Source organism: Somniosus microcephalus, unplaced genomic scaffold (genome assembly GCF_052327205.1).
Source record: "Somniosus microcephalus isolate GS21.2 unplaced genomic scaffold, FLI_Smic_1.0 unresolved_chr1, whole genome shotgun sequence".
NCBI lineage: Eukaryota > Metazoa > Chordata > Chondrichthyes > Squaliformes > Somniosidae > Somniosus > Somniosus microcephalus.
Window position 1 is genome coordinate 173,950,935 of NW_028225179.1, and position 12,318 is coordinate 173,963,252.

Here is a 12,318-nt window from a genome sequence, read left to right on the forward strand (position 1 = left end):
GATTTGTGTACATACCCCCCGAGGCCTCTCTGTTCCTGCACCCTCTTTAAAACTGGACCATTTAGTTTATATTGCCTCTCCTCATTCTTCCTGCCAAAGTGAATCACTTCACACTTCTCTACATTAAATTTAGTCTGCCACGTTTCTGCCCATTTCACCAGTCTGGCTACATCCTCCTGAAGTCTGTTACTATCCTCATTGTTTGCTACATTTCCGAGCATTGTGTCATCTGTAAATTTTGAAATTTTGCCCTGGATCCCCAAGTCCAGGTCATTAATATATATCAAAAAAAGCAGTGGTCTGAATCAATGTTCACGTTAAGTTGCGCGGCCACGCAGCGGTCTGGAGGTCCCGCGCAGCCGGCTCACCGCCCTATAAATGGAATAAACGCGCATGCGCGGAAATTGGAATGGGCCGTGCAGCCCGTTAAAGGGGACACGCACCTCAAAAAAAGAGGGAACATTGATCCTAATACCGACCCCTGGGGAACATCACTGTTTACCTCCCCCCAGTCTGAAAAGAAACCGTTCACCACTACTCTCTGCTTTCTGTCCCTCGGCAGAAAATTGGGAGGGGGAACGAGCAAACAGCACCTGATTTCTCACCAAGCACTCACGGGAGCAGGGGATTAGCCCTACTTTAAATGTCAGTCTCGGTCCTCCAGCCCCGCCCACTGGGTGCCACTAGCCCCGCCCCTCGGGCTCCCCGATTGGTTGGAGGACCCGCCGCCGGCTCGCTCCTCCAGCCCCGCCCACTGGGTGCCGCTAGTCCCTCCCCTCCGGCTCCCCGATTGGTTGGAGGACCCGCCGCCGGCTCGCTCCTCCAGCCCCGCCCACTGGGTGCCACTAGCCCCGCCCCTCGGGCTCCCCGATTGGTTGGAGGACCCGCCGCCGGCTCGCTCCTCCAGCCCCGCCCACTGGGTGCCGCTAGTCCCTCCCCTCCGGCTCCCCGATTGGTTGGAGGACCCGCCGCCGGCTCGCTCCTCCAGCCCCGCCCACTGGGTGCCACTAGCCCCGCCCCTCGGGCTCCCCGATTGGTTGGAGGACCCGCCGCCGGCTCGCTCCTCCAGCCCCGCCCACTGGGTGCCGCTAGCCCCGCCCCTCGGCCTCCCCGATTAGTTGGAGGACCCGCCGCCGGCTCGCTCCTCCAGCCCCGCCCCGCTCGCTCCCTATTGGTGGGAAGCTGCCGTCAATCAGGCTGCGGGCCCGGGTGACGTGTCCCCGAGAAGATCACGTGCACCGTCCAAGTGCCGCCGCTCGGTCCGGGGCCTCGCGGACTCTGAGGTTTTTCTATTTCTCTCGATTCTCTCCCGATCCACCCCGCGCCATTCTCCACCCAATCGGAGCGGAGAAAACTCACTTCGCGTCACCGATCGCGACTCTGGAACCGACACCAAGGCCTTTCCCCGGAATGGCCCTGCGCCGACTCCGTCCGGCAGGATCCCAGTGCGCAGGCGCAGCTCCGAGTGGGGGAGGGGGATTGGTCTCCTCTGGGCATGCGCGGTCATTACCCTTGGTGACCGGGAGGCGTCGCTGTGCCGGACTCGGCTCAAACAGCCGCTCCCTGTGCGCATGCGCAGTCTCTCGGCTGTCAATCAAACAACCGCCAGAAGAGGTCGCTGGTGAGACCAGTGAAGGAAGAAAGACTTGCATTTATATAGCGCCTTTCACCACCACCGGACGTCCCAAAGTACTTTACAGCCAATGAAGTACTTTTGCAGTGTAGTCACTGTAGTAATGTAGGAAATGCGGCAGTCAATTAGCGCACAGCAAGCTCCCACAAACCAATGTGATAATGACCAGATAATCTATCATTTTTTATGTTGATTGAGGGATAAACATTGGCTCGGACACTGGGGATAATTCCCCTGCATTTTCCCACATTACAACAGTGACTACTTCATTGCAGTACTTCATTGGCTGTAAAGCACTTCAGGATATCTGGTGGCACTATATAAATGCAAGTCTTTCTTTCCTGAAATAATGCCATGGGATCTTTTACATCCACCTGAGAGAGCAAACAGGGCCTCAATTTAACATCTCATCCGAAAGACGGCACCTCCGACAGTGCCGCACTCCCTCAGCACTGCACTGGAGTGTCAGCCTGGATTTTTGTGCTCAAGTCTCTGGAGTGGGACTATGAACCCACAACTTTCTGACTCAGAGGCGAGAGTGCTGCCCACTGAGCCACTGGCTGACACTAAAGAGCAAGCAGTTCTGACAAATGGTCATCGACCTAAAACGTTAACTCTGTTTCTCTCTTCACAGATGCTGCCTGACCTGCTGAGTATTTCCAGCATTTTCTGTTTTTATTAAAGAAACGAGGGAGTGATTGCTGACAGGAAGAATGTTGGGTCGTCCTGCGCATACGCACCTCCCTGTGGCTGAGGCGAAACACCGACTCGCCCCCACCTGAGCCGCTCACGCGTACCAGATGTTGCGGCTCCGCATGCACGCCCGATGTTCCAACCGCGGGGTTTTGTGTGCTGAGCATGCGTGTTGCGGACCGATCGGGACGGGCGACTGTAGAGCAGGAGGGAGAGCACGGGGGCCATGAGCACATGCGCGGGACTCAGAGTCAACAGAGCACTTTCTGCAGAGCCGGGGCCTTGTGGGTATTACCGCCGCCATTACTGCTGATCCTTTCAACCAACCTGTGCAGCAGCTGGGGCCTGAAAATCAGCTTCACTGCCCCTAGGTTCGGAAAGGGGAAAATTAAACAACAGTTTGCCTCTGATCCTTTTCTGATCTCAATTTACAGGGTTATAGAAGTGGAGCAGTTATAGGCGGGAAGCTCAGACCAAACATCACGTCAAGATCTGACAGTCACTCGATTCATCAGGACCTGAATATCATCGGCCTTTGCACATGGAAGGAGAGAGCAGGGATCGCAACGCAGACAAACCGCACACGTGTTCGGTGTGTGGACGCGGATTCAGCCGATCGCCTGACCTGGTGAGACACGTGCACCATCACACCAGGGAGAAACCGGGTAAAGGTGGGGACGGCAGGAAGGGCTTCAGTTCCCCGTCTGCATTGAAAGTTCAACGGCGCAGTCACACCAGGGACAGTCTGTTCACCTGCTCCGTGTGTGGAAAGGGATTTGTTTGTTCATCCCACCTGCAAACACACCAGGGAGTTCACACTGAGGAGAGACCATTTCAATGTTCTGACTGTGGGAAGAGCTTTAAAAGCCCCAAGGGACTAAAGCAACACCAACTTGTCCACACTGATGAGAGACCATTTCAATGTTCTGACTGTGGGCAGAGCTTTAAAAGCCCCGGGGATCTAAAGCTACACCAACTTGTCCACACTGATGAGAGACCATTTCAATGTTCTGACTGTGGGAAGAGCTTTAAAAGTGCTCAGTATCTGAAGGGACACCAGGGAGTTCACACTGATGGGAGACCATTTCAGTGTCCTAACTGTGGGAAGAGCTTTAAAAGCCACGGGGAACTAAAGCGACACCAACTTACTCACACTGACGAGAGACCATTTCAATGTTCTGACTGTGGGAAGAGCTTTAAAAGCGCTCGGTATCTGAAGGGACACCAGGGAGTTCACACTGATGGGAGACCATTTCAGTGTCCTAACTGTGGGAAGAGCTTTAAAAGCCCCGGGGAACTAAAGCGACACCAACTTATTCACACTGACGAGAGACCCTTTAAATGTTCTGACTGTGGGAAGAGCTTTAAAAGCCCCCAGGAGCTGAAGGGACACTGGCTCCTACACACTGGGGAGAGGCTGTTCACCTGCTCCGTGTGTGGGAAGGGATTCACTGATTCATCCCACCTGCTGGTACATCTGCGAGTTCACAGTGACGAGAGACCCTTTAAATGTTCTGACTGTGGGATGAGCTTTAAAAGCTCCAGGGGTTTGAAGACACACCAACACCTACACACTGGGGAGAGGCCATTCACCTGCTCCATGTGTGGGAAGGGATTCACTCAGTCATCCCGCCTGCTGGTACACCAGCGAGTTCACACTGGGGAGAGGCCATTCATCTGCTCTGTGTGTGGGAAGGGATTCACTCAGTCATCCAACCTGCTGACACATCAGCGAGTTCACACTGACGAGAGGCCCTTTAAATGTTCTGACTGTGGGAAGAGCTTTAAAAGCTCCGGGGAGCTGAAGGGGCACCAACGAGTTCACACTAACGAGAGACCCTTTAAATGTTCTGACTGTGGGAAGAGCTTTAAAAGCTCCGGGGACCTGAAGGGGCACCAGCGAGTTCACACGGATGAGAAGCCCTTTAAATGTTCTGACTGTGGGAAGAGCTTTAAAAGCTCCGGGGAGTTGAAGAGACACCAGCGACTTCACACTGATCATAGAATCTAACAGCACAGAAGGAGGTGATTCGGCCCATCGTGTCTTTGAAAGAGCTGTCCAATTTAGTCCCACACCCCAGCTTTATCCCCACAACTCTGCAAACTAGTCCTCTTCAAGGACTCGTCCAATTACTGTTTGAAAGTTCCTGTGGAACCTGATTCCAGCATCCTTTCAGATGGTGCGTTCCAGATCTGAACAACCCTCTGTATGAAAACAATTCTCCTCATTTCCCCTCTAGTTCTTTTAGCAACTATTTTAAATCTGTGACCTTTGGTTACCGACCCACTTGCCAAAGTGAACAGTTTCTCCCTACTTGCTCGATCAAATCCCCTCATCATTTTGAACATCTCTATTAGGTCTCCTCTTAACCTTCTCTGCTCTAAGGGGAACAATCCCAGCTTCTCCAGTCTCTCCACATAACTGAAGTCCCTCATCCCTGGTACCATCCTGGTCAACCTCCTCTGCACCCTCTCCAAGGCCTTGACATCCTTCCTAAAGTGTGGCACCCAGAACTGTACACAAGACTCCAGCTGAGGCCAAAACCCTGCAGCTGTACAAAACCCTGGTTAGACCACACCTGGAGCACTGTGAGCAGTTCTGGGCACCACACCTTAGGAAGGATATATTGGCCTTGGAGGGAGTGCAGCGTAGGTTTACCAGAATGATACCCGGACTTCAAGGGTTAAGTTACAAGGAGGGATTACACAAATTAGGGTTGTATTCCCTGGAATTTAGAAAGTTAAGGGGTGATCTGATCGAAGTTTTCAGGATATTAAGGGGAACAGATAGGGTAGATAGAGAGAAACTATTTCTGCTGGTTGGGGATTCTAGGACTAGGGGCATAGTCTAAAAATTAGAGCCAGACCTTTCAGGAGTGAAATTAGGAAACACTTCTACACACAAAGGGTGGTAGAGGTTTGGAACTCTCTTCCACAAACAGCAATTGATGCTTGATCAATTGTTAATTTTCAATCTGAGATTGATAGGTTTTTGTTAACCAAAGGTATTAAGGGATATGGGCCAAAGGCAGGTGTATGGAGTTAGGTCACAGATCAGCCATGATCTCATTGAATGGCGGAACAGGCTCGAGGGGCTGAATGGCCTCCTCCTGTCCTATGTTCCTAACTAGTGATTTGTAAAGGTTTAGTGTAACTTCCTTGTTTTTGTATTCAATGGTCCTATTTACAAAGCCAAGTATCCCATACGCTTCCTGAACCGCCTCACCAACTTGCCGTGGCACTTTCAAAGACTTGTGAATATGGACCCCCAGGTCCCTCTGCTCTTGCACCCCCTCAAACTAGTCCCATTTAGATTATACGGCCTCTCCCTGTTGTTTCTCCCAAAGTGCATCACTTCACACTTATCCTCATTTAATTTCATCTGCCTTGTGTCTGCTCATTTCACAGTCTGTCTCTGTCCTTCTGAAGTCTGCTACTACTACACTCACAAAACTTGGCAACATAGTAAATAGTATCATCCGTAAACTTTGAAATTGTTCACCTATACCCAAGTCCAGGTCAGTTATATATAACAAGAAAAGCAATGGTCCTAATTCCGACCCCTGGGGGAATCCACTGCATACTTCCCTCCAGTCAGAAAAACATCCCTCAGCACTGCTCACTGCCTCCTCTCCCTTAGCCAATTATATACCCAAATTACCATCAGCCCTTTAATTCCCTCTGCTTCTATTTTCAGAGTAAGTCTCTTCTGTGGTACTTTATCAAATGCCTTTTTAAAGTCCATATATACAACATCTGCTGCACTACCTTCATCAACCCTCTGTTACTTCATCAGAGAACTCAATCAGGTTAATCAGACACGATTTACCTTTAACAAATCCATACTGGCTGCCCCTTATTAACCCATGCTTCTCCAAGTGAGAATTAACTTTGTCCTTGACAATGGTCTCTAGTCGTTCACCCACCACTGTAGGGGTCGCAAAATCCCCTCAGCCCCCGAAGATGGGGAAATATTAATCCACATCGTGGACGAAGACTTGTGTGATTTAAATTGTCTCTGGGTTGGACAATGTTTTAAAACATACCCAGAACCGCAAAAGGCTGCGTTAAAAAGCTCGTAAGCTGGGCAGCACTTGGACACTGGAATCAAAGAACTTTGTGAAAATCGCACACTTTAAGATTATACATTTTATTAAAAGATGTACTCTTGAGTTTTGGACTGTTTAAATTGCCCAGGGCATAAAAATGGCTGAACAGACCTCATGGAAACAGAATTTTAAAAGGCAGCAGAAAAGGACAGACAGGCTGTTAGCATATGAAAAGCTCAGCGCTGCCCTGTGGTAAGTTTGAATGGAGCCCGAGCTGTCAGTCACCCTGTGGTATTGGGCGGGTCCGGTAACCTACAAGCTGCTTGTTTACACTGGGGAGTAGCCCGTTTGAATCAGCCAATCATCGGACAGCAAGCACAATGGGTTGTTTACACACATCCATTCACTGAAATTGACTCTACTACGTGATGTCTCCATGTATGAATGGAGGAAGTTAAAAGCCCTTCTCTTGTGTATTCGGACTTTTCGGCGCAAAATTGCGCACGGACTTTTTCGGTGCGAAAACAGCAGGGACTGTCAGGGTATAAAGTTTAAGCCCAGGAAGTCCTCTGTCCCTTTTTTGTCTCTTTTACTCTTTGGAATGCAGGTGAGCAAGGCTTTGACCCACTAGCAAGACAATCTAGTGAGAAGTAAAGGTGTGGTAATTTAAGGGAAATGTTGCTAAGATTGTAAAGTTAACATTGTAGCCATTTATCCCTCGTTTTGGCCATCTGCCTTCCCCTGTTAAGCAATTTTACCGTGATTACTTTGATGGTGTGGTGTAGTTTCTTTAGTTTTAATAAAATTTGACTTTCTTGCATCCAGACCATTTGTCCATTTTTAATATATCATTAATTATAAGTTCCTCCAGTCAGAACTGGAGGGGCGGGGGGTTTAGCGATTCGAAACCGCTGATTGGAATTGGTCACAGTGCAGTGGCAAAGGCTGCCTGACCAGGTAAATTACCGTAAACCAGGTAAAGGATGCCCACCTACACCACTGACATTAGACTGATTGGCCTGTAGTTACCAGGTTTGTCCCTCTTCCCCTTTTTTTAAACAGGGTGTAACATTTGCAATCCTCCAGTCATCTGGCACCACTCCCATATATCTGAGGGAGATTGAAAGATTGTGGTCGGAGCTTCTGCTATCTCCACCCTAGCTTCCCTCTGCAATCTAGGATGCATCCACCTGGACTGGGTGACTTGTTAACTTTGAGTGATGACAACCTATTTAGCACCTCCTTTCTATCCATTTTTATCCAATTTCTCTACTCCCCCTCCTCTACTGCAACATTAACTTCATCCTCTTCTTTTGTGAAGACAGATGCTAAGTACTCATTCAGTACCTCAGCCACGCCCTCTGCCTCCGTATGATGAGCTCCTATTTGGTCCCTAATCGGCCCCACCATTCCTTTAACTATCCTTTTACTTTTCATATGTTTATAAAAGATTTTTGGGTTCCCTTTTACATTACCCACTAATCTTTTCTTGTATTCTCTCCCTTGTGCCAGCTGTGGCTCAGTGGGCAGCACACTTGCTCTCTGAGTCAGAAGGTTGTGGGTTCTAGTCCCACTCCAGGGACCTGAGCACATAAAGCTAGGCTGACACTCCAGTGCAGTGCTGAGGGAGTGCTGCACTGTTTCTGATGAGACTTTAAACTGAGGCCCCGTCTGCTCTCTCAGGTGGATGTAAAAGATCCCATGGCACTCTTGAAGAAGAGTAGGGGAGTTATCCCCGGTGTCCTGGCCAATATTTATCCCTCAACCAACATAACAAAATCAGATTACCTGGTTATTATCACAATGCTGTTTGTGGGAGCTTGCTGAGCACAAATTGGCCGCCGTGTTTCCCACATTACAACAATGACTCCACTTCAAAAGTACTTAATTGGCTGTAAAGAGCTTTGAGATGTCTGGTGGTCATGAAAGGCGCTATATAAATGCAAGTCTTTCATATATCCTTATACAATTTCCCCCCACTCTCTGTATTCTCCTGGTTTTTGACTGTGTTCTGTACCTGACATTTGTCATAAACCTCCTTTTTCTGTTTTATTCTAACGTCTACATCCTTTGTCATCCAGGGAGCTTGTAGTGTCCGTGTGTAGATAAAGACACTGAAGACAGGAGTTGGTTCATAGGTATTTACTAAGCAAGTCTGGGGGGGGGTTTCTAAAGGATATACACAATACACAGGCTTATATAGCCCAAATGGCAATTACCGGCATTACGCACACCTGGGGCTCTTAAAGGCACATACACCATAATTGCTCTTAAAGGCACATACACCACAATTCCTCCCCTTCTAGCTAACTAGTACATCATATTTTAAGTAATTATTAATTACATGTTATATGTAAAATAATATACATTGCTGTATTAATTAATTATAAGTTAGTCTCTCAGGAGGCTTCCTGACTCGGTCCGGATAACGCCTCGGGGGTGTAGTAGTTTCTGGTGGTGTAGTAGGTTCTTCTGGCAAGGCTGATTCGGCTTGAAGGCCAGTGTCGGGTTCATCGGGCTCCAGTATCACCGGATCGGAGGTAGATATGGGTATCTCTACTTCATCGTTAGATGTATAGAGTGGTGGTGTAGGTTGTCCCTTTTCGGATGACTTGATGATTTGGTCAGCATGGCGCCTTATTATGCTGTCTCCGATGTCCATGGTATACATCAGTGGTCCTAATCGTGTGCAGATAGTTCCAGGCTGCCATTTCTCGGTACGGTAGTCCCGGGCCAAAACCGGTTGGCCTATCTGGAAGGCCCTAGTTGGCCTTTCATTCATGCCCTGAAACTGCCGGTTCTCCACGTCCCTTCGGATGTTGGGCTTGACCAAATCCAGCCGGCATCTTAGGTTTCTATTGTAGAACATCATGGCGGGAGTTTGGTTAGTAACCATATGCGTTGCATTCCTATATGCAAATAAGAAGTTATCCACCTTGTGCTGAAGTTTTATGTCTTCATTACCCATGGCCTTGATGGCTTTCTTGAAGGTCTGGACAAACCTTTCAGCCAATCCATTGGTGGCGGGATGGTATGGGGCGGACGTGTAGTGCTTTACCCCATTGTTCTTTAAGAACTTTCTGAATTCTTCGGACACAAATTGCGGTCCATTATCAGAACATATCTGTTCCGGCAGCCCATTCCTGGCAAATATGGTCCTTAATACTGTGATGGTTTTTTCCGTGGTGGTGGAGGACATCTTTATTACCTCCGGCCACTTGGAGTGTGCATCAACTGTGATTAAGAACATTGAGTCCATAAATGGACCAGCAAAGTCGATGTGCACCCTTTGCCAGGGAGATGAGGGGTTGATGGTCAGTCAGCAAGGTAAATTTTTGTCTGTAGGTAATGGTTGAATTTCTTCACTCCCCATACCAGGCTGAGTGCTTCCCTGTCTATCTGGGCATAGTTAGGCTCAGCTGAGTTCAATGAGCGTGACGCAAAAGCTATCGGCCGTTCCGAGCCATCAGGGAATCTATGGGACAATACTGCTCCTATGCCGTAAGGGGATGCATCGCACGCCAGTCTGATTGGTAGTGATGGGTTGTAATGAGCCAAAATTTTCTCGGATGTGATTAAGTCTTTACATTTATGGAAGGCACGTTTACAGTCTTCGTTCCATTTCCAAATCACTCCTGTCTGTAGAAGATCATTAAGAGGGTGTAGAATAGTTGATAAGTTCGGTAAAAATTTATGATAGTAATTTATTAATCCCAGGAATGACCTTAATTGTGAAACATTTTCAGGTGCTGGGGCTTTTATAACTGCTTCAATTTTTTCAGGTGACTTATGCAACCCTTCCTTATTAATTATGTGGCCACAATATGATTTTGGAAAAATTCGCACTTGGGGCGATTTGCTCGTAGGCCCCGTTCTTTCAGCCTAGTGAGCACCTGCTCCAAATTGGCAAGGTGCTCGTTGTCGTTTTCTCCTGTTATACGGATGTCGTCTAGGTAGCATTGAGTCCCCGGAATCCCTTGCAGGACTTGCTCCATAGCTCTTTGCCAGATAGCTGGAGCTGATGCTATTCCAAAAACCAGTCGATTGTACTGGTACAGGCCTTTGCGTGTGTTTATTGTGAGATACTTTTTAGAGGTCTCCTCAACCTCCATCTGTAGATATGCCTGTGCCAAGTCAATTTTTGTGAAACGTTTCCCTCCGGATAGTGAGGCGAAAATATCTTCTATCCTCGGAAGAGGATACTGTACCGTGTGAAAGACCGGGTTTACAGTCACCTTAAAGTCCCCACAGATGCGAATTTTTTTCTGTTCCTCAGAGTTATTTTTCAATGTTTTTTTCATGACTGGAACGATGGGTGTTGCCCATTCGCTCCAATCTATTTTGGATAATACGCCTGCCTTTTCCAAATTCTCCAGCTCTGCCTCGACTGCCGGACGTATCGCGTATGGCACCGGTCTTGCCTTAAAAAATTTTGGAATTGCTGTATCTTCCACTTTTATTGAGGCGGTGATGCCTTTCAAGGTTCCTAGTTTCTCTTGAAACACTTCTTTGGCGTTGGCCCAGATATCTTTTAATCGTTCAAGTATGATGTCATCATTGTTTTTTTCCTTACTGGTCACCGTCAGTGCCTGAATGGAGTGCCAGTCTAAACGTAACTTCCTTATCCATTCACGTCCCAACAACGGTGGACCACCATCTTGTAGAATGTATAAATACAACTTTTGTATTTCTTTGCCGTTGTATACCACAGGCACCCTTATTTTTCCTTTGGGGTAGACTTTCTGCCCCGTATATGTTTTTAAGATAATGGATGTGTCTTTTAGAGGTATATGCGAAAATAGCCTCTCGTAATCTCGTCGATTTATTACGGTTAGAGCTGATCCTGTATCTAGCTCCATTTTAACTGGGGACCCTGCTATTGTGAGGGTAACCCAAATGGTTTGGTAATCCTCTTTGGCAAGTACATTATGTAATTTGAGACAGCTTAGTCTCTTGTTTCCGGAGTCGCTATCGCTATTCTGGTCTTCGGAGCTATTGTCCGTCATCATTTGTACCTTCCTGTACTTTTCTTTATTGATTTTTTGTTTTCTGTCAGTGGATTTATTTGTCCAGATTGGCATACCCGTGCAATATGTCCAATCTTACCACATTGCCTGCATGCTTTGCCCTTGAACCAGCAGTCCCTCTGGTTATGGGTGGATCTGCCACAGCGATAACATCTTTCGAACTCCGGTGTCATTTTATGGGTGCCGAAGTCCTGTGTCTCTTGTTGTATCTCTGCAGCTCCTTTTGCTGCTGCTTCGTATGATACAGCCATACTGAAAGCTTTGTCCAATGTTAAATCTTTTTCAGAAAGCAGTCTTTTTTGTGTTCCTTCACTTAAGAGACCGCAAACAAATTTGTCTCGAAGATAATCCGATAGTCCTGCTCCGAATTGGCAGTACTTTGATAGCTTTCTTAATTCGGTTAGGTAATCAGCGTTACTTTCATTCTTGTGTTGATTTCTCTTGAAGAACTTGAATCGTTCTGCTATCAGCAGCGGTGTTGGGTTTAAATGCTCCTGCAGGGTATCAACAATTTCTTTAAAAGTTTTGTCCTTTGGTTTGGCTGGAGTGATTAAATTTCGTAACAGCCCGTATGTCTTCGCACCCATTAAGTTCAGAAGTACTGAAGCTTTTTTTTCATCTGTTATTCCATTTGCAGTGCAATAAACCTCTACTCTTTCCACGTATGTGGTCCAATCTTCTATTTCGCCATCAAAAGCCTCAATATTACCAGAGTTAGGCATTTCAGAAAAGATATGGCGCTTCCCGCGCTTTTTTTTTTCTCTCTGTAGCAACGATATGGCGCTTCCCGCGCTTTCCCGCCGCTGCTACCGATAACAACGCTGTTTTACTGTGGTTTCCGTTTATTCACTGTTGGAGACTCGTTCCCGACGGAGGTCTAAACGCTGACCTGCTTGCCGCGCCGGCTGTCTCTCGA

At 47.8% G+C, this 12,318-nt stretch overlaps 1 protein-coding gene across 1 annotated transcript in view; it reads left to right on the forward strand.

Annotated features, from left to right (window-relative positions):
* The first annotated feature begins 1,188 nt into the window (after positions 1–1,188).
* LOC147096589 (uncharacterized) overlaps positions 1,189–12,318 on the forward strand; it is a 28,657-nt gene continuing 17,527 nt past the window's right edge. The window contains exons 1-2 of the mRNA XM_085973847.1: positions 1,189–1,283; positions 2,761–4,078. Coding sequence (XP_085829973.1) covers positions 2,868–4,078 — 1,211 coding nt within the window. The 5' untranslated portion in view covers positions 1,189–1,283; positions 2,761–2,867. The remainder of the gene's footprint in view (positions 1,284–2,760; positions 4,079–12,318) is intronic.